The sequence below is a fragment of the Eleutherodactylus coqui genome, chromosome 1 (genome assembly GCF_035609145.1).
Source record: "Eleutherodactylus coqui strain aEleCoq1 chromosome 1, aEleCoq1.hap1, whole genome shotgun sequence".
NCBI classification, from domain to species: domain Eukaryota; kingdom Metazoa; phylum Chordata; class Amphibia; order Anura; family Eleutherodactylidae; genus Eleutherodactylus; species Eleutherodactylus coqui.
In genome coordinates, this window is record NC_089837.1 from 370,740,210 (window position 1) to 370,762,501 (window position 22,292).

At 42.1% G+C, this 22,292-nt stretch overlaps 1 protein-coding gene across 4 annotated transcripts in view; it reads left to right on the forward strand.

The window, feature by feature from the left end:
* The window catches only part of EGFL6 (EGF like domain multiple 6), a 105,618-nt gene that overhangs the window by 50,774 nt on the left and 32,552 nt on the right, over positions 1 to 22,292 (forward strand). For 3 of the 4 annotated variants that reach the window (XM_066578070.1, XM_066578077.1, XM_066578062.1), the window contains 4 exons: positions 4,472 to 4,591; positions 6,664 to 6,798; positions 8,272 to 8,394; positions 16,148 to 16,474. In XM_066578070.1, coding sequence (XP_066434167.1) covers positions 4,472 to 4,591; positions 6,664 to 6,798; positions 8,272 to 8,394; positions 16,148 to 16,474 — 705 coding nt within the window. The remainder of the gene's footprint in view (positions 1 to 4,471; positions 4,592 to 6,663; positions 6,799 to 8,271; positions 8,395 to 16,147; positions 16,475 to 22,292) is intronic. The other variant, XM_066578085.1, reaches the window with a different exon arrangement.

Sequence of the window (22,292 nt, forward strand, 5' to 3'; positions counted from 1 at the left end):
CCTAGCGACAGCCCCCCCGGCCTAGCGACAGCCCCCCCCATCGCAGCGACAGCCCCCCCCATCGCAGCGACAGCCCCCCCGGCCTAGCGCTAGCTCCCCCGGCGCAGCGGCAGCCCCCCCCGGCGCAGCGGCAGCCCCCCCCCGGCGCAGCCCGGCGCAGCGGCAGCCCCCCCCGACCCATCACTTACCTGGGAGGCTTCTCGGGGCGGCTGGGCTGGGCTGGTCTTCTCCGCTGGGCAGCTCCAGTTTCTGCACCTTCCTCTAACAGAGGATGGTGCAGAATGGCCGCTTCAGCGCGCTCCCGAGCAGTGACAGCTCGTCTGCGCATGCGCAGAAGAGCTGTAGCGGGGAGCACACTGAAGCGGCTCGTGCTGAATGGAGAAGACCGGACTGCGCAAGCGCGTCTAAAAAAGCAAGCTGCCAGCGAATTTAGACGGAACCATGGAGACGAGGACGCTAGCAACGGAGCAGGTAAGTGGAATAACTTCTGTATGGCTCATATTTAATGCACGATGTACATTACAAAGTGCATTAATATGGCCATACGGAAGTGTATAACCCCACTTGGTTTCGCGAGACCACCCCTTTAAGCCATATAGCTGGAAATCTTATTCAAGTTGTGGTATTTTGTACCTGTGAAGCAGAGTAAGCTTACATTGGCAGCGCTCACCCGATTTTGCTTTATTCCTAAAGAACATTATTAAAAAAGTCTGCCGGAGATCTTTCAGAGCCAGGGGCAGAGATTAATGATATACAGTCGTGTTCTTCTAAATCAGTCCTTCAGCACAGTAGAGGCTTTACCGAGATTAAATGGGGATACTTAATATCTTCTCCAGACCAAGTGCTGTTATAGTCACAGGTTTTATGTACAGTGCTACAAATATTTCAGAATGATTCTAAATATTAAAAATGTACTGTATATATATAAAAAAATATATTTTTGTCTTCCGCAACCTCAGGTTCTTTACCAGAGGCCCGGAAGCTTGAGAGTTCTGCACAGAATTTTAGCTATTACTAGCATTAGAGTCTTCTGGATAGAATGCTTCAATGTTTCTGAGATGTTGGAGCCATTCCCCCAGTTTAGGAGTCACAGCCCCAAGTGCTCCTACCACCACCGGGATCACTTTGGCCTTCAACGTCTACATCCTTTCTAGGTCTTCTTTCAGGTCCTGGTACATCTCCAGCTTCTCATACTCCTTCTTCCTGATGTTGCTTCGTATCGCTACATCTATCAATGGTAGAGTACCGCAGTCTTCTAGTCCTTGTCCTTTAGCACAATGTCTGGTTGCTTGGCCAGTACCAGTTTGACTGTTCATATCTGAAAGTCTGAAAGGATCTTAACCCTGTCATTCTCCACAACCTTCTGTAGAGTCTTCCATCTGGATCTGGGAGTATTTAGCTCATATGCTGTACAGATGTTCATGTACATAATGCCTGCTGCTTGGGTGTGCCGTTCAGTGAGTGCTGTTCCTGCTTACCTCTTGCATCCTGCCATTATGTATTGGATTGTCTCTGAGGCCTCTCTGCATAGTCTACACTTTGGATCCTGTTTAGTGTGATAGATCCCTGCTTCTGTGGAATTGGTGTTTAGTGGCTGTGGCTGTTCTTGTGCTGCTATGATCAGTGCCTCAGTGCGGTCTTTAAATCCATCCATCTCCAGCCACTAATAGATGACGTTTTTGAAATTGGGAAATCCTATTTGTCAATGGTACATCCCATGCAGCCTCCTATCTTGCCATGGAATTTCTTCTGTTTGTTCGTCCTTCCATGTCTATTAATGAAGCCTCAGGCATTCTCTCAGCAGTTCATATTTAGATGCCATCTTCTTCACATAATCCTGGATACTCTGAGTTTCCTATAGGATGGTGGCTTTGAACCCCATAAGACCCCGTCCACGCTCTTTCCTTTTGCTGTACTGTTTTTGGGTATTAGACTTGGAATGGAAACCACCATACATTGTAAAGAGTTTTCGGGTCTTCACATCTGCAGCCTCCATGTCTTCTTTTGGCCAGCTAACTATACCAGCAGAGTATCTGAGGACTGGCAGGATGTACATGTTGATGGCATGGATCTTGTTCTTCCCATTGAGCTGGCTCCTTTGGACCTGTCTTTCCCTTTAGTGGTACATGGATGTTGATGTATTCCTTATCATGGTTCTCATGAGATTGTGAGATGCCAAGGTACTTGTAGCTAGTCTGTATGTCTGCTATCTGACCTGCTGGCAATTCCACCTCATCAGTCTCACACGACCAGATTTGAATTGCGGATTCCACGATCAGCGTCCATGTGGACGATCCACAATAATACACGGATATTGAAAGGCATGTATTTGCAATTTTTCCTTCACACTCGTGGATACTAATTGCATATTCCGCAATCCTAGGAAAAATCGCAGCACGCTCTACATTACTGCGGATACTGTGGGGACGGCTCACAGCCCATATACAATTAACATTGCTCATTGGATGCGGGTACCCGCGTCCTTACTAAGTGATGTCATGGGAAATGCACACAAACCCTGTAATGCGCATAACCGCCTGCGAGCCTCCATGGTCATCCACAATACAGGTAAGTGCCGTATGCAGGGTCACCAACCAGGCTCACAGACAGAATCTGAACCCGGTTGTGTGAGCCTGGCTTTAACTATGTACACATATATAGTTATATATATACATATAAGAATATGTGTCATTTAAATATGTAAAGCTGTTTACTTTTTTTTTACCATGCCTTATAAATATAATTGAAACTGAACTCATCGTGCACTAGGGCTTACTATAAGTCAGTATACTTCCAATTCTACCAATTCTGTACTAATCTAAAAAAAAAGTGCCATGTTCGACAAAAGACCAACAAATGGTGCTCCATAGAACAAAATATGCCAACAGACATTGAGCCCCAAGGAAATCTATTAAAGACTGTGCAGCCTACACTACATGGTTCTGCTTCATAGTAAATACTTGAGCAATCATATTTTAATATAAGAGCAAAACTTCTAGAAGTGAATGCCTGTGTAATATTGCATGTGTTGGAACATGGCAAAATTATTTTTACTATGGATATCCCCCTTTTATATAGGATTCCCTGCAGGAAAAATGATGGCTAATCAATTGTAATTCATGTCCCCCAGAGAGTGAGAGTCGCCGTGTGGAAGTGGTTCTCTGGTCTAGCTCATAGATGTGGTTAGGCTTCTTTCACACCAGAGTTATGGTTCAGTTCAGGATTTCCATCTCTCTGCTCCATTTTTAGAGGAGAGAAACTGTAATAAAATTGGAAAAAAAGGGATTCATTTTTTCCCCATTGATTTCAATAGGGTTTCAAAAAAACAGAAAGTCATCTGTTTGTTTCCATTCTGTCAGCCTTTTGTTTTTTTGGCTGGAAAAATAACGCTGCAGACTGCACTATTTTCCCATCCAAAAAAAAGGAAACCTAACGAAATGGAAGCAAACTGAAGCCTTTCCGTTTAATTTCTGTTTTTTGTTGTTTTTTTTTAAACCCTATTGAAATCAATGGGAAAAAACATAAATTTTTTCAGTTTTATTTGAGTTTCTCTCCTACAAAACAAAGCGGAGAGATGGAAACCCTGAACTGAGCTCTAACGCAGGTGTGAAAGCAGCCTTAGGCTTCATTCACACGAGCGTATATAGGCCACTAGAGATGAGCGAGTATACTCGCTAAGGCACATTACTCGAGCGAGTAGTGCCTTAGCCGAGTATCTCCCTGCTCGTCTCTAAAGATTCGGGGGCCGGCGCGGGTGACAGGTGAGGTGAGTTGCGGGGGGGAGAGAGGGAGAGAGAGATCTCCCCTCCGTTCCTCCCCGCTCTCCCCCGCCGCTCCCCACCCACGACGGCCCCTCAATCTTTAGAGACGAGCGGGGAGATACTCGGCTAAGGCACTACTCGCTCGAGTAATGTGCCTTAGCGAGTATACTCGCTCATCTCTATAGGCCACGCTTTCACGGCCGGTCAATATACACTGCCCATCTGATGCATTAGTTTACAATGCATCAGTTCAGATGGCTGTATTCCTGCGGCGTAAAAACAGCCGCCCGGCAAAGATAGCACATGCAGTTCACATTCATGTCTGGCGTTTTTACGCTGGCCAGAAAAAATGGTTCAAAAATATTTGGCCAGAATACGGCGTTGCCTCCCATAGACTCCTATGGGAGCTGCTGGAGAAGTGAGGTGGGAGAGAGTTTAGCAGCGTGTCTAAGTTCTGAAAAATGCATGTAATTACATTTTGCTATAGGTGGTTAGTGAAGAATTTACATCGCAAGGTCCTGTGACTTTTAATTTCAATTATATTTAGGATTAAATGAAACATTGTTAATTCAACTTGAGGTTATTTAGAATCTCCTGCACTGCTGCTTCAGAGACTTTCTCTTCTTCTATCGAATGTAACCAGCTTTCTGTATCACTGAATAAAGACCACATCAGAACTGAATTATTGTGCCATTAATCTTATTTCCTAGACTCCAGGACCTGTGCAATGGCAAACTGCCAATATGGCTGTGAAGAAGTCAAGGGAGAAGTGCGATGCTTATGCCCATCGAGTGGCCTGCAGCTGGGGCCAGATGGAAGGAATTGTATAGGTGTGTGATGATATAGTTTTACAGTTTTCTAACCGCAAAAAAACTTTGCTTCTTCGTCATATCACATAACCAGGAAAACGGTCAGACAGATGTAGATCTCATATTTGGAGCGTACAATTACCTCATTCTCTGTTTATTGGACCTGTTCTTTATAAATTATACACTGGATGTCCGACGTATGACTTGCTTGAAGGGGAATAGTTTAGTACTGGCATTTCTTCTGCAGGAAACCTAACAGACAGTGTCAGATTTTACAAGACATCTTATATAATTGTATATTTCAAAGGGAATTCTGAATAGACAATACACCCAGCTGTGTATTACATCTACATAGAATCCACGTTCTATCCTCATACTGGGTCTACCCAGAAAACCACCTTTATCTGCATTCTAGTACAAATTTACGATTTTCTTCCCACTGATGTGGTTCAAAATATTGCCCAAAGGCAGCTTTAGATTCTGAACCATCTTCACACATAAAATAATATACATGCGAAATAAGAAAACAGAGTTGCACAGAATTATCAAGGCATTTGCACTAGTTTTCTTTTATGAATACATAAAAGAATAATGGCAAAGGGTCCAAATGTCATATTTATGAAGCCCTTGTATCACATCTTCACTCACATATGTATGCTTCAGAAAAAGTGGTCAAACTTTAAAACTGATCCATCATGGATTTTTAAGCACACTTACTTTTCTACTGGCACAAGATCTTATACAGCTTTTTAAAGAGGAGCTAAAAGTTAGCAGTACTGGCTCTTCAGCCACGGCCATCCTGACTCTAATCCCATTTTTTACTTACACTCGCCTCCCTTCACCTGGACAGGCTCTTCTTTGGTGCAGTTTCTGACATTGTCAATTGCATGGTTTGGACCGCTCACTGTTCATAGTTCATTTTGGACTTGATTGAAAGTCTGATGTCATCCATTGACAGTAAGTGTTGGGGACACTTGACACAAAGACAGCGCAGGAGCTGAACCTAAGAAGAGCCCGTCCAGATAAATGGTTGTAAGCAGGGGCGTAACTATAGGGGATGTGGTTGCACATGGGCCCAGGAGCCTTAGGGGCCCACAAGGCCTCTGTTCTCCGTATAGAGAGCCCAGTACTTTGAATAAAGCATTATAGTGGGGGTCGTGTTACAGGCTTTACATTCGGGCCCAGAAGCTTCAAGTTATGCCTCTGGTTGTAAGTAAGAAAAAAAATGGGGTTAGGGTGCATTCACATGTTGCTGATTTGCTGCACATTTTGTATCAGATTTTGGTGTGGAATTGAATTCAATTGAAAAGATGAAATCTACAAAATCCACAGTAAATCAGCAGCGTATGAACACACCCTTAGTCAGTGGGACTGCAGCTGCAGAGCCATACAACCTGTCCTGCTGACTTTATCCCTTGTCAGGTCCTCTTTAACCTCCAATATTGATGTAGCTAGGGGAGTCACAACAGTATCACAGCAACACGTTAAAAAAAATCCCTATAAATGTAACATATCACTTTTTCCAGGGCTGTGGAGTCAGTAAGCTGAACTTCTGCGCCAACTCCTTCATAAATGGCTCATGTACAATAACCAATACACTGCATATAAAATGGTAATAGCAGGCTTAATATATATTAGTACATAATAGTTAATATTTTTATTTTGAAAGCAGAGTTAGAGACCATGCATTACTAACAGTGACTCCACCCAAAACTGATTCCAACTCCACTCTCCAACTTCACAGCCCCAAGCCTTTTATACGGATGGAATTTTATTTCAAATGTTTTTACTGTTTGATCTTTTTTATCAATCTCATTTCCCATTATAGCACAGAGGGGATGTGAAGGATTTCACTAATAGATCTTACAGTGTATTCACTTACAATTAAAACTTTTAGTTGATTGAGACAAGAGTTAAAGATGAATCAAACTAAAGCGCAATATCCAGATTTCAGTTTGCAGGAAGGGAATAAGGCAAGGTTTCAACTTAGGGAAACCTCTTAGGACCAACTTTCGGACATATTTGATGTAAATGGGTATATGTTTACAAGCAAAAACTTTCAAATTCTTACAAAATACTGATTTACTTTCTAGATATTGATGAGTGTGCCACCAGGAAAGCACTCTGCCCTCTTAACCGAAGATGTGTAAATACCTTTGGAAGTTATTACTGCAAGTGCCAGCATGGCTTTGAATTAAAATATGTGAATGGCAGATACGACTGTGTAGGTGAGATTACTTATTTCCGACGAGTTGATTGTGTGTTTGCAATTTACTTTCAGTCATTTAGTTTGTATTTTATTAACATTTCTGGAGCATAAGAACTGATGCTGGGATATTACTGTATAGTAGTTGTACCCATGCCAACACCACAGATGGTATGAAAACCAGTCAATCATGTTGTAATTTGTAATTTTCGTCAATTTAGAAAGTTTAAAAAAGATTCATAGATATGTATATGGTTCACACGTCTGCAATGTTGCTTCCTTTCAAAATGGAACCCCACAACACTGTACTGGATTCAATATATAGCATACCCAAACATTGATTTATAGTTAAAGGTCCATTTACAGATAATATCTTCACAGAGGAGGCAGTCAGAAAAGTCTCCAAAATTATATATAAAGCCCTATCACAGAGGGGACTTGAAGTAAAAGAATAAGTTTTATGAAGAAAAATTTTTAAAAATTAGAACACACTAGGGCACAGCAAATGAAAAAACGTAAAGGACGTAGTGTAACAAATTTTAGGACACATATAACACAATTACTAGGGATATGTGTCAGCTGGCGCAGGTGTGGGTCTGATGCAGAAGTGTCAAATGCACCTTTTAGGCCCCAATCGTCCGAAGCGTAATAACCTGACACATAAACCCTTAATTTGAATCCACTAATGGTCCTGTTCCAAATGATGGAATCAATGATGGTTCAATGAGTAAAGGACCATTGTGGGTCAAATTAGAGAAAGGAAATTAATATTTCCGGCTGCTGATTTGACTCTGAATAGTTGGTGATGTTCAGCACATAGACAGCATTAGAAAGTCTAATGTATGCAGCTGTATTAGAATTTCTTCCCCAATGATGAGGGTTGGTCTCGATATTTCAAATCTTTTAAAAGAGTCGAGATTAATCCCAAAGCGATAAAGGATTGGCCCTACTGTTTATGCCAGATCCCTTTGCTTCAGAAAATCACTCAAGGATACGTGAGACTTGAACTCTAGTTGTTGCGGGTCATTAGACTCAAGATAAATTGAGACCCTATGACTCCAATATTCCAGTTTTATACTCAACGCGTTTCACCACAAAATTACGTGGATCATCAGGAGCATTATGGAGTTAGAAGATTTTTTTCATCAGTGGAGAGAGTTATAAAGTCTGAATAGACTAAATGAAATAGAGAAATGGGTGTCCTGACAGACAGGGACAACTGTTTTAGTAGAAGATTTTTAAAGGTGAACAGAACACGGAGTGGGTCTCTGTTCCTAGGTCCCTTACGATTTTCTGCATACCTCTATGAGGATATTGATGCAGAATTAAAATTCTGCCATCAATTCCGCATCAAAATCCGCAGATCTTGTAGCGGAATTCCGCAGCGGCAGCTTAAGCCATGTCTTTTGGTGCCTATTGTGGGGTAATACCGCCTGTGTGGAAGCAACCTTAATGAAGTCTGCTAATAAGTACAGCGCTGGCTTCTCATTGACAGATATAAATGAGTGCTTGGTGAGCAATCAGAAGTGCAGCCCTCACAGCGATTGTCTCAACACTCCAGGATCCTATAAATGCAGATGTAAGCAAGGATACAAGGGGAGCGGATATGTCTGTTCAGGTAAGATTACAAACTATCCAGGAGAGTAATCAATTTATCTGCCTAGAATAATGTTTATAAAAGAATGCATTACCTTTTATAAGTAACAAAAGGGGGGGGGGGAGTTGCAGCTCGCTAGATAAATGTTCAGACAAATACTCTAGCACCAATAAGATGCCACAGCTTTATTGAAACTTCATGCATCCATAAAACCATTTCCATGCTTCAGGTCAGGTTGGACCTTTTCTCTTAGCACATTGCATACATATTACAATGGATACTTCATAAATTTAAAGCGATTGTCTGGGCAAAAACTGTCGATGACCTCAGGATAGACCATCAATAGTTAATTGCCAAGGACCTGCCACTCGGTATCCCTGGCAATGAGCTGATCGGCTGGCTCGCTGTCAGTGTGGCACGCTGGACGTGCGTCATAGGGGATGAGAGCGAAAGTGCCCTAGCTAAAATTAATGGGAGTTGAAGCGACTTTTACACTTCATCCGTCTCTGGTGACACTATATGGTCCGCTGCACTGACAGTGGCCCAGGCGATCAGCTCATTATGGGAGATCCTGAGCAGCGGGTCCCTGGTGATTAACTTGATGGCCCATCCTGAGGATAGCTTATCAGTACTTTTTGTCTGGAAAACCACTTTGAGGAATAGAGTGTAGAAATGAGCAAGCATACTCGATAAGGCAAACTACTAGAGCGAGTAGTGTAGTGCCTTATTCGAGTACCTGCCCGCTTTTTTCTAAAGATTCGGCTGCCGGCGTGGGTGACAGGTGAGTTGCGGCGGTGAGCAGGCGGGAGTGGGGGAGGGGAGAGAGAGAGAGAGAGGGATCTTCCCTCCGTTCCTCCCCGCTCTCCCCCGCCGCTCCCCGCCCTCTGCTGGCACCCGAATCTTTAGAGACGAGCAGGCAAGTACTCAAATAAGGCACTACTCGCTCGAGTAGTTTGCCTTATCGAGTATGCTCGCTCATCTCTAATAGAGTGTAAATACTGTAAATAATAACATTTTTCAAAAACTATGATTCTCCGCTCGTGGACGCCGGCGCTGCACTTTCTATAGCAACGCTATGGAAAGCTTCACACAGCAAGATCCTCCGGTGATTTATCGCTCATGGACAGGCAGCCTAAAAGCGAACCGAATGCTTTTAGTTTGCTTTCTGTTTTTTTTAATAATTGAAATCAATGGGGAAAAAAGCGGAAACGTTTATTTCCATATTGATTCTCTCTGCTCCAAAAACAGAACCAAGAGACAGAATTATAGCTGACAACCCTAGCTGAAGTGTGACTGCAGCCTTACATAACTTGTACGTACATGTCAGTTTAGTAAGGCACTATTAGCTTAAGTCTGTTGTAGTTTTTGGAAATCACTAGAATAAATTAATGGAGGATTCCAACATTGAAAATTTCCCATACAAGTTTTACTAATCTCATGATAACAAGTTGCTATATTCTGTATAATACCCAAATACAATAATTTTTGGAAGAGTGAATGCATAAAACATCCAGAATAGTAATCTGAAGTGATATAGTACAGTGTAACTCCCATATTAAAATACACAGCTTGTGTTAATCTAAATTTACTGAGAAGGGCTTGAACTTCTCATAGTCCCTCATAGTGTCTGAATCCTTGCCTTGAAACGGATGTGATAGATTGCAATGTGGAATAAAAGAGTCTGATCCAGGGTGACAACATACTGATGAATGTCTGTGAACTTATGTTGTCTGTTAGAACTAAATTATAAATTCACATAAAACATTATGAGGTTACCTCAATGATAATGAATCAGACTCCACCAAGAATACACGATAATCCTGCATCCTGTACATATACTATATATATACTTGGTTATCTGAGCAGCCAATAATATGTTATTGGGGAATTTATGAGACCCCTAGAGTCACACAACGGGATCGCTCCATGAAAATCATTTTTTATAATTAGAGATGAGTGAACGTACTCGTTTAGGGCGATTTCGCACTCGAGCATCGCTTTTTTCGAGTAACTGACTACTCGGGCGAAAAGATTCGGGGGGCGGGGGCAGCGTGGTGGAGCGGGGGGTAGCAGTGGGGAACAGGGGGGAGCTCTCTCTCTCTATCCCCCCCACTCCCCTCTGCAACCCCCTACTCACCCCCGGCGCCCCCCGAATCTTTTCGCCTGAGTAGTCAGTTACTCGAAAAAAATGGTGCTCGAGTGCGAAATTGCCCTAAACGAGTACGTTCGCTCATCTCTATTTATAATTAAATGTAGCCCATAATTATAAACATTTTTTTGTATTTACACTTACCATATTTTTGCTCCATAAGACGTACCCAGGTTTTAGAGAGGAAAATAGGAAAAAAATATTTTGAACTCACCCAGGGACAGTGTAGGGGATAGTTCCAGGTGATGGAGCAGCAGAGCTCTAAAACAGCGGGGCTCTGTAACAGTGGTGATTGGGCAAAGAAGGGAAGAAGCTGATTGGTGGAGGTCGGGGATCAGCAGCAGTTCCTGTTGGTGTTCACCACCAATCAGCAGTGCATAAGAGGCGGCAGTGCAGAGGAGAGAGAGCTAGTAAACGATCGCTAGCTTTTTGCGTCACTGTGATTTAGTTCTCCACTAGAGATGAGCGAGTATACTCGCTAAGGCACATTACTCGAGCGAGTAGTGCCTTAGCTGAGTATCTCCCTGCTCGTCTCTAAAGATTCGGGGGCCGGCGCGGGTGACAGGTGAGTTCGGGCGGGGAGCGGGGGGGAGAGAGGGAGTATCTCCCCCGCCGCTCCCCGCCCGCCGCCGGCCCCCGAATCTTTAGAGATGAGCAGGGAGATACTCGGCTAAGGCAGTACTCACTCGAGTAATGTGCCTTAGCGAGTATACTCGCTCATCTCTATTCTCCACGATCACGTGTTAAGCTCATGATTGTGACAGCTTGAATTTCGGCACGTTCACTCTATAAGATGTACTGACTTCCCCAGAAGTCAAGAAAAGTGCGCCTAACAGAGTGAAGAATACGGTATTTAAGAAAAATGATTTCCTGACAATTTATCACAACAGAGAGTCAGTACAAATGACAGCCACAGTTCCCTCCAGAAAATGCAGCAAACACTGCCAGTTATATAATAGCCGTTCCACTGCTAGCTACCGGGCCGCTTTTTTTTTTTGTTTAATTTATGGTAACACATCTGGTCCTTCACTATAAATGGTCAACCATCCCAGAAGGCAAGACTCCACTCCTTGTTGGTCCAGTGGTTTAATGCCTAGTCACTGTTGGTAGTTCGTGATGCAGTAGATGTTATTATAATCTCTATTTTTACATTGAAACAACATTGTTTAAACCTAATAGTATAACATAGAACTCTGTTTTCTCATTCTCTGCTTGACGTTTCATGCAATCTGATTGGTTTATAGCACTAAAGGTGTATTCACAAGGGTGATTTTTCTGTGCGGTTTTCTCTCCAATTCCGGGAAAGACAGAACTTGCACAGAAAAAGTTCATTCACATAAGTGTTTTTTTCTCTTGGGCCGATAGTTAAAATTTAAAGTAATCACTGCATATATTGTCCAATTCTCGGATAGGAACAGAAATTTAATATGTTGTGTCCCGCACATTGGACACCATACAAACGGGGTGTCCATGTGCTGTCTAATGTGAGTTGTGCTCGGGTGCAACTCGCTATTGGCCGTGTGAATACGGTCTCAGACAGTCTCTCACCAGAATTCGGAATTATGAGACAGCTTCTACTAAAAGAGTTTTGGTATTCTAATATGGCTGATCTTACATTTGGCTTCCTATGATATATAGATGTTTATTTTATCTTCTATATTGTTTCTTAAACACAATTTAAAAAACATATTGGTAATCATGAGATCATCAAGTTTGTAGTTCTGGGTCTTATAGTCACGTAGGAACTATCAAGGTTGATCCAGGGATTATTCTAATTGCTATTATGGAGTCGGGAAGGAATTTTCCCCCAAAAGGGCTAATTGGCTCCTGCATCTTGGGTTTTTTTGCCTTCCTCTGGATCAACAACATAGGAGGATAAACAGACTGAACTAGATGGACATTATCTTCATTCAGCCTAACATACTATGTTACTATGTTTAGACATAAAAAATAGTCAACACCAACTGCGTATATTGTAGGGCTGGGTTCACACGGGGCGGAATTGCACTGAAATTTCACCTGCAATTTTTATCCTGGGACAAAGCAGCAAAGTGGACAAGATTTGCAAAAATCTCATCCACACGCTGTGGCTAGTCGGCTGCAGCCAAGCCCGCGGAGTTCAAAGCCACGGCATGTCAATTTTTTTGCCGTTTCCACTGTGGCCATTTCTTCGCTCTATGGGGAAGAGCTGCAGTCTTCAAATTGCAGAAATATTGCAGAATTTCCGTGTGGTCTTGCTGTAGACATACTGCGAGATTTCCACCCCGTGTGAACCCAGCCTAATAGAAAGCATATAATTTGGCCTTCAGTTTCCATCATTACTGAAATATTTTTCCACACAGAAGCTTATTATTCCACTCCATGAATTTTCAGTTCACTTCACTGGGCGGCCATGTATTTAACTACAGGATTTATTTATCTAGTAAATGTATTACATGTGTAATTATGTATAATAAACTGGTTATAAAACCACCATTATGAATTGAACACATTTTTATCACAATCAAAATAAACGGAAACATGTTTCAGTCGACTAACAGTTCCTTCGATTTGATAGTGGGTGGACATTCTTGCCTTCCATGTGAATGTGTGGTATGCTTCATTTAAGATGCATGTGAATATACAGGAGCCCTATGAGGAAAGTGTAACCTAGAACTTCACTTAAGAACATAACAGTGATAAAGAGTTAGTTCTTACTGGAGCATTAAGGCTGGGTTCACACAGGGCGGAATTGCCGTGGAATTTCCGTGCAAACTTTCTGCATGGAAATTCCGCCAGCAACTTTTATTACACCGGGATAAAGCAGCAAAGTGGACAAGATTTGCAAAAATCTCGTCCACACGCTGCAGAGAAGCTGTTGCAGCCAAGCCGCGCTGAAACTGACATGCCGTGTGGAATTCAAAGTCATGGCATGTCAATTATATCGCCATCTCCGCTGCGGCCTCTCTATGGGGAGAGATGGCCGCAGCAGAATGCAGGTGGTGAAGCCACTCCAAAACTTGCCCAGACAGCGCGAATTTTAAAGCAGCATTCCTGTCGTGGAAATCTTGCAGTATTTCCATGCGGTCATTCTGCGAGATTTCTGTGGGATTTACGCCCAGTGTGAACCCAGCCTCATGGTGACATTCTATTAAATCCCATGTGGGGCAGAATATGAAATCCAAAATACTTATAATAATACATCTATATGGACAAACTGAATAATATCTCCACATTCTGTATGTCCTAATACTCTATATTCAGTTGTGGGAGCTTTAAAAAATATATCTTTTTTCACGGTGGTTTTAATCTACACTTTATCTACTCCATTTACTTGCAAGATAAAATTTAGGGTGGATTTACACCAGTGCCCCTGCTTTCAGCTGTTCAGCTCCGTCATAGCATAATAACATAGCAGCAAGTGCTGAATCTGACATATGACAGGCACAAACAGCGCCCAACGGACCCCATTAACTATAATGGAGCCTGTCAGGTTTCCGCTATCTGCTGGAATTTTACTGGCATTTTGTGCCAAATCTGCACAGATGTGAACAAAACATAAGACAGTTTTGAAGTGTTAAAAATGGTCCAATAGGAAATAAATAGAGTGAAAGGAACAAAATAATATGGTCTATTACATTTACCAACATAAAATAAACGGTTCACTGGCTACATTTACAAACACATGCTTAATTGGGCAGTAAAATGGAGAGAAAGGCATGCTTTAAAGTGACCCTCCGGTCCTGGAGAAACAAAGATGGCTACACAAGCTTCACTGTCTACCAAATGCACACTGTATATTATTATGCATCATTAGTTTAAGGCCTCTCGCACACGGGCAGATTTGTATTGCGGAATCCGGAGCGCTGATTGCCTCCGGATTCCACAGCAAATACCGCCTATTGCATGCTATGGAAAAGTGATTCTTCATGCACACGAGTGGAAACCAATTGCGGTCTTAGCTCACGGATGACAATTCGCAGCATGCTCCATTTTTGCGCGGATTCTGTGCAGAACAACTTCCATTAAAGGCAATGGAAGCCGTCCGACCCACGGACCTCCCACAATTGACACGGGAAAAGCAGAAGTTAAAAAAATCTGTACTGTGCATGTTAGACGGCGAGCCATGCAGACCATCCACAGTAGAAAGAAGCCGGAGAATGACAGGTACGCAGGGTCGCCAGCCGCGGTCAGGGCCAGACTCCGCTGCAGGATCTGACCCGCCCATGTGCATGCGGCCTAAGACACTATACACCTGATTTGATTAACCAGTGCTGCTCATGAGCAATGGTGGCCAGTCAGATCAACATGCAGTGTTCATTGTATACTATGCTCAGTGTGCTTTAGGTAGTCAGAGAAGAGATGCGGCCATCTTTGTTTGTCCAGGACCGGAGAGTTGCTTCAAGGGCTGAAGCATACTAGTTTGTACAACGTTTAATTTGCACAGAATGGTAAAATGTCAATAATTCTATATTCTGTAGGGCTTTTTATGCCTCTGATTAAATATGGGAGTTTTCATAAATATTGGGGGGGGCGGGGGGGGGGGGGGATTGTTTCTTAAAACAAAAACCACAAAACTAAACCAAAAGCTCAACACCTTCTGCAATATAAAATTCAACAAACTTAGTTGGTCACCTAACTTTTTGGCTACCAACTGAATACACTCTGAAATGTGCGCTGATATGAGGAATCCAGTGTTACATGTACCTTCTTGCAATGTATCCCCAACTCCTGATCGTTCCGGCCCATCGGATGGTCAACCCGAATTTGCAATGATGCACGTCAACTTCAATGATCAATATCTCAATGGTGGGCACACGCTGCAAACAGATACAGGTAAAATTAGATTCCTCATATCAGCGCACATTTAAGAGTGTAGTTATTTGGTAGCCAAAAATGGAAGCCAATACTGATACATGTAGGTTACTGTATAAATGTACATTAGCAAATTTCTTTTTAAGGTTCCCCTTACATCTGTAGATGATCTGCCTGTAAGGGAGATGGAACAATACCTCTGCAGCACCACCTATTAGAAAGCAGCTTTCCTGCCTTGCCATAGGTGGCGCTACAGACTTATTGTTGCATCTCCCTTATTTGCATATTACCCAGAGGAGCATGAATGGCCTTATAAGTCTCCTCACTCACTCACCTTCTAAGTGCTCTCCCTATGGAGAAAAGATAGCATTCCTGACCGATAATCTGCCAGTAACAATCAACGATATATAGCTTTCATTGGACTCCCATTTAGGTGTAGCAATCCCTAAACTTTATGTAGATGAACAATCGTTAATACAATCGTCATCTCTAAATAGTTTACATAGGGAATGTGTTGCCGATAATCGATTTTCTTTATTATGCCAACATGAAAGATGTGATTGTCAGTTGATTGCTGAATAGATGGGAAATTATCATCAGCCCATGTAATAAGACCTCTAGTATCATTGTGATTGCTGTGAACTAAACACTGACTAAAGCAAAACAATCCCTTATTATTAAGCTATAGCCAGAAACTGATGAAATCTGTATTGTAGCAATGATATACTCACTAAGAGAAAGACATAAAGATATGTTTGTTCAAAAAAGGATCAATCTTCCTATCTAGCAATTCATTAATAAATTACCAACTTTTTGCTTGTTTGTCTTCAGCTGTTCCAGACAAGCCTGTGAAAGAAAGACCCAAAATAGTTGGGAGTATAAAAGCCACAATTAAGAAACTTTTGGCACATAAGAACAGTCTGAAGAGGAATGAAGAGAAAAAGAATTTAATTCCCGAACCGGTTATAACTCCATCGCCTGAAACGCTCTTGCGGCCATTTGACTATGTGGATGGAATTTACTTTGGTGGAACTTACAATGAAAACGATGATGAAGAAGTTGAACAGAATGAAGACGAAGAGGAAGAAGAAGAGGAAGAGGATGATGACTATGACAATGGAATTGAACATGAGAAGATTCTGAGAGGCGATGTGTTTGGTAGGTTTCATGTTTTGTCTTATATCACATATGTGTAAGCACAGTGGGGGGGACTTACTAAGCTAAATGTACCAGAATTCGGTCTCTAATTGTGCCAAAAAGCTGTCTTACATGCCTTACAGCACATTTATTATGTCTTTTAGACAACTCCTCCGCCTCACTTGACAAATAGGGTTCAGGTTTATGGAAAAGGGCAGCACCAATGAGAAAAGGGGCACAGCTAAATGTGACACCATGCGCCAAAATTGCACCAGGATTCTCTCTAAAAATGTAGTTGCCAAGTAAATTAAATAATAGATGGTAGAAGGCTAGACAAAGGTGTCTAAAGAGGCACCAAACTATCCAGCATGAGCCGCTGTGATGAATTTGGTGCATTTTTAGATTATCTAATCTAAGTTTGACTATTAGACCTGTTTAGTAAATCTGTTCCAGTGTGTGTAACAAGTAGACATGAAATACCTTCTTATGCTTGCTATGCAATTCAGTGTATTCTCCCCAGTCTGAGGAATAGTTATGTCTCCTGGTGTAAATGCTGGGAGGAGTCTATGGCAGAACAACGTAAACTGCAATCACTTAAAGCGTACCTGTCATTTCCAGAGAGTTTTCGGAATAAGCTGTTGTGTCTGTATATGAGGAAAATGTGGTTGTTCTCAGTAAGAGAAGCCAAGTAATCTTGTAGATATAATAGCTTTTAATGGCTAACAAAAATACATGATGTTACAGCGAGCTTTCCAACCTGCTCAGGGTCCTTCCTCAGGCAAAATGAAATAGATCCGAAGAGTTAATATACATAGGAGACCTCCATAGTGTGACAATCAGGCGAGGAGGGGAAAGGATAGAAAAATGTGTTTTTTGCTGGAGTGGCCTTCTTAAGCTTTATTTACAATGGATTTATCAATGAATGCCTCTGATTGGTGCATCCAGTGCTGGCTCTGATTGGCTGAAAGTGCTCGGCCAATCAGAGCACTTTCCTGTTGGAGGCGGGATCTTCAAACCTCATCACTAGCAAAAGATGCTCTATCGGCGCTGACAAGTGGCCAGCAGCCTGCCTGGAGCTTCGGAAAGCAGCGTCAGGGACCTGAACAGAGCCAGCTAGGCTAGTATTGCCTTTTTTTTTTAGGTAGTGCAGCCCCATTGAAATGAGTGTTGTACAGCATTGAGTGCAGCGCTGAAAAGGCAGCACTGAACGCTGTCGAAAAACGTCTGTGAGAGGGAGGCCTTACTCAATCTTTTCATTAAGATCATCTATTTATACAATGTGAACTATTGGTATTGGCCAGCAGGGATGGGTTGCAAATGCAGATATTTTCATTTTATATATAAAATGCAAAATCTGTTTGTTTGTGTCGTATACAAATCCACAGTTCTGGTCTGATTTGAGTGAAATTTAGCATGAGCGTTCTTCAGCTGAATTAAAAATCAAAAACTCACCGACTTCCCCTGTAATTTTTGTTGCCAATAGCAACCAATCACAGCTCAGCTTTCATTTCTTATACTGCTGAGGTAAAATGAAAGCTGCGCTGTGATTGGTTGCTATTTTTTATACTGCTGAGGTAAATAGGTCCTAAATGGGAAAAGTAAAGAGGTCACAACTTGATTATTCAAATCTAAGCGCAGTTATGTTGCAACTAATGACATTAATGAACATTTCAGCTAAAAGAAATATTACTGAAGATGATTGTGCCTAAGGTTGATGTGCCATTTGCACAGCGCCTCATAATCAAATTTTTGACAAACGAATGATTTGGGACCACTGCAAAATGGCGTAATATCAGTATTATTTAGAAGAAGGAAATAACATTGAAAGCCCAATTTTCAATAGCCAATACCTGCACTTATAGCGCAGTGCAATGTACAGATATATTTCCTGGTTATCTGACACATAACATTCAAAGCATTCACACTAAACTCTGGATATTAACTCACTCATGACAAAGACTTAATTTAGCTGGTCGGGTCAGGTTGGACAAAACATTTACAAAATGTTTTATTTTCCATAGAACTGCTCAGGGTTATTTCCTGTGCTAAGTGCTACAAACAAATTACTTGGAAAGAGAAATTAAATCCCGGCTCCCACAAGCGTGTTGGTACAGTGTATTCTGTGTGCAGGTCTTTTGCGCATAATGCGCTGTACCAATCTGCCCTAGACGGCCATGTTGCCGCTCACATGACTTGCTTAAAATATGTGCGCAAGAAAAATTGTAGTATGTCCTATCTTGGCATGTATTACGCCAGCATATATGCCAAGATAGTACATGGCGATGAGCGGCACGCAGCCTGTATGCAAAGTCATTATGCACTGACTGCATGTTGCATGCGTATATCCCGCAGCCTAAACGCTGCCAGACACGCTCGTGTCAGCCCGGCCTCAGGCTGCTCACACACCTGCTTTAGAACTCAGTTCAGGATTTCTGTCTCTCTGCTATGTTTTTGGAGGAGGGGAACTGAAATAAAACAGAAAAAATTGATCCTTTTTTTATCATTGATTTCAATGGAATGCAAACGGAAGCTTAACACCTCCTGTGCAGTGCCATACTATTACATCACTGTGGGAAGGCTGTTCTCATAAAGAGTCCTAATAGTATGGCACAGTCTTGGTGAAGGCTCAGCAGCTGTACCCACACCATCACTTGTGGGATGCCAGCTGCATTATACAGCCGGTACCATTAACTAACAGCCAGGTATCAGAGATAACCTATCCTAACAGTATGTCACCACTTTGAAAGAAAGGACAATCCCTTTAATTAACGGTTATAAATATTAATATTTAAATAAGTATTAGTAAAATAATATTTCATCCATGTGTGATATTTAGTATTGTAGTCCAGCCCCATTTAAGTCAATAGGACTGAGCTGCACTACTAGTCACACTGCACACATAAAGGTGGCACTGTGGCTAGTAAAAGCCAAAGAGGCTTCAGTACTCCACCAGGAGTATTTACCCTTTCGTTTCATGATCAGTAGGGTTCCAGCAGTTAGCTTACTTTGTTCAACAGTTCCAGAACATTGGCAAGTTCTTCTTCTGTCCAGTGCCATCTTTCTGCCCTTTCCAATGCTGGAGCACCCTTTGTTGACTGGTGTATGGCATTCAAGCCAATTCTTCCTCTTGTGGCCAGTGCATGGTACCACACTCTGGGGTGCTTTCCAATGGTTGCTATGTGGTGGTATCTACAATTTTGAAGATCTCCCTTTAAAGTCACGTGGCATTTAATTCAATTGGATAGCTTACATGAACCTCACTCTGAGTTCTATCAGGTTGCCAAGTATTGGGTTCCAACCTTACTCCAACACTCTTGCAGCTTTTTCTGAGACTGGTCATTTGTGTACTTCACCTTGGCTTGTGACTTTCTTTGAACCATTGCCTGTAATCCTGACCCATGCCAGTTTACCATTTTTTAACCTGAGCTCTAGATCCTGGCTTAGGTCCCATTTAACTACTCTCTTCGATCTCAATTTGGCAGTCTTTCCTGTCAATTTCCAAGGAGCCACATTTAAGAGGGCAGATAGATGTGGGTCCCTGGCAGATAAGTCTGTACCGCCTTGCTGTGGTCCCTGGTGTATACCAGGAGCCTCTTGGACTCCATACCTCGAAACTGCCAGAAATGACTAACTCCTAAGTGGTGAAAAAAAACTGCGAATAGTCCTGCCAGGTTTGTGACAGAATGTATATATAACTTTTTCTTCCTCTCTGCTTGAATGAAATATCAGGATGAAGGAACATCCTAGTAAACTAATTAAAAAGCAGGGTCACTTTAGGATATACTGTGTATTGTTTGCATGTATTTAAGAAGGTGAAATGAATATATCCAGCCCTGTGCTTATTGTTCTGTTTAGTTTGTGTAATTCTTAAGACATTTTACTGCTTTTCACTTGGGTGGAATGGTTTATCCATGGGTGGGATTTTCAACAGATTTTATAAACAAAGTCAAAATGCTATAAAACTAACACACTGCATGAAGAGAGATTTATAAAGTACACCATAAATTCTAGCAGTTTCATCTAAGCTGTTGATCTCCCGTTATGGAACATTTTTTTAGAATGGATACATTTCTAAATGAGTTTTCAGCATGGGAGACAAATTGTATTCATGTCTTATATGCTCATTATAGTCTTAAAGTAGAAGAATTTAGGAATTTTCTGCAAAATGGTTTCCATTAACTTAATATGCACCACATGTGCGTATACGATATCTATTTTTTGCTGGGCAACAAGCAATGCAAATATATACAATCTGCGGAGCTACACATCGATACCTAGATATTACTAGGGAACTACTACCTTGAAGATACATATGGCTTATCAAATTATAGTTAAACTATGAAAAGCAATATAGCCAGCAGCTGTTGATAATGACAATGTCATACTGTAGTACAACATATTACAGACCTTCCAGATGTACTTTTAATGGGTTTATCCAGGATTAGAAAAAAGAATCTGCTTTTCTCCCCCATCGACAGACAGCAAATATGGTAGAATGTCGTAACCATAAAACTCATCAGGAAAGATTTAAATGGTTAGTAACTTTTGAACAACTTGTGCTTATGTGATGGCCAATGTGATAGGTAGCAAAATCACTCTATTTACTTAAAAATACGTTTTAGTGCTGAAAAGTGCTCGCCACTAGGGGTCACACTTCCTTCTAATTTGCTGTCTGCTGCCTTTTTCAAGCGATGCCCATTTCCAGTAACAGAAAAAAGAAATAAAGAAAAAATAAACGCCCGTTTACTTACTGATATACTAATACAAGAAGGCAGGTAAAAACACCACATTCAACGTGCAGACAGCCAGACTCTTAGGGCTCCTTCCCACGGACAGATTAGGTTCTATTGAACCTAATAGCACAATGCTTACGGTGCGGAATTCCACCGCGGAATTCCGCACCGTAAAATCACCCGGCCTCACCCGCGGCATGCTCTATTTGCCGCGGGTGTACGCGCAGACGGCTCCCATTGCAGTCAATGGAAGCCGTCCGTTCACGCTATCTTCCGCTGTAGCACAGCAGAAGATAGCGTGAAACCGCCTCTCCGCCTACCGCCAACCGCGTCATATGATGCGGCCGGCACGTCATGTGACGCGCTCTATTGTGCATGCGTGCCGAAGCGTCATGCGGGACGTGGGACTCCGGATCCGGAGGTAAGTATTGGGGTCTCTGGGGGGCGCCGTGACAGGCTCCGCCGCGGAATTCCGTGGCGGAGCCCGTCACGGCTGTGTAAAGCCGGCCTTAAATGGAGGAGCAATTGCATATGTACAAGGTACTGATGAACAGCCACTGACACACCTTCCTTATATTGAGGGAAGTGGCTGCATAGCACAAAAAAGGCATATACAGGGCATCAGACCACATGGTACGTGTAGTGCAGCATGCAGGCTTACAGCCTATTAATGATGCCATATTTTGTCTTGCACCCCACTGGTAAACCACACCGTCACTGGCACTCTGTACTCCCCCAGTGTTTAAAGTTGCACTGCATGTTACTGATAAATACCAGCATGGGAGACTAATTGTATTCATGACTTATATGCTCATTATAGTCTTAAAGTAGAAGAATTTTGGAATTTTCTGCAAAATGGTTTCAATTAACTTAATATGCACCACATGTGCGTATACGATATCTACAATATTTTTTGCTGGGCAACAAGCAATGCAAATATATGCAATCTGCGAAGCTACGCATCAATACCTAGATATTACATACGAGGTATCAGTTAATATTTTGGCCAAAATAAGCTCACAACCCACGTCAAGGGTCCTCGTTTACTTGTGCGTCTTATTCTGTAGCATGTTCATTTATGTTCAGGGAATTCAACTCGTAAAATA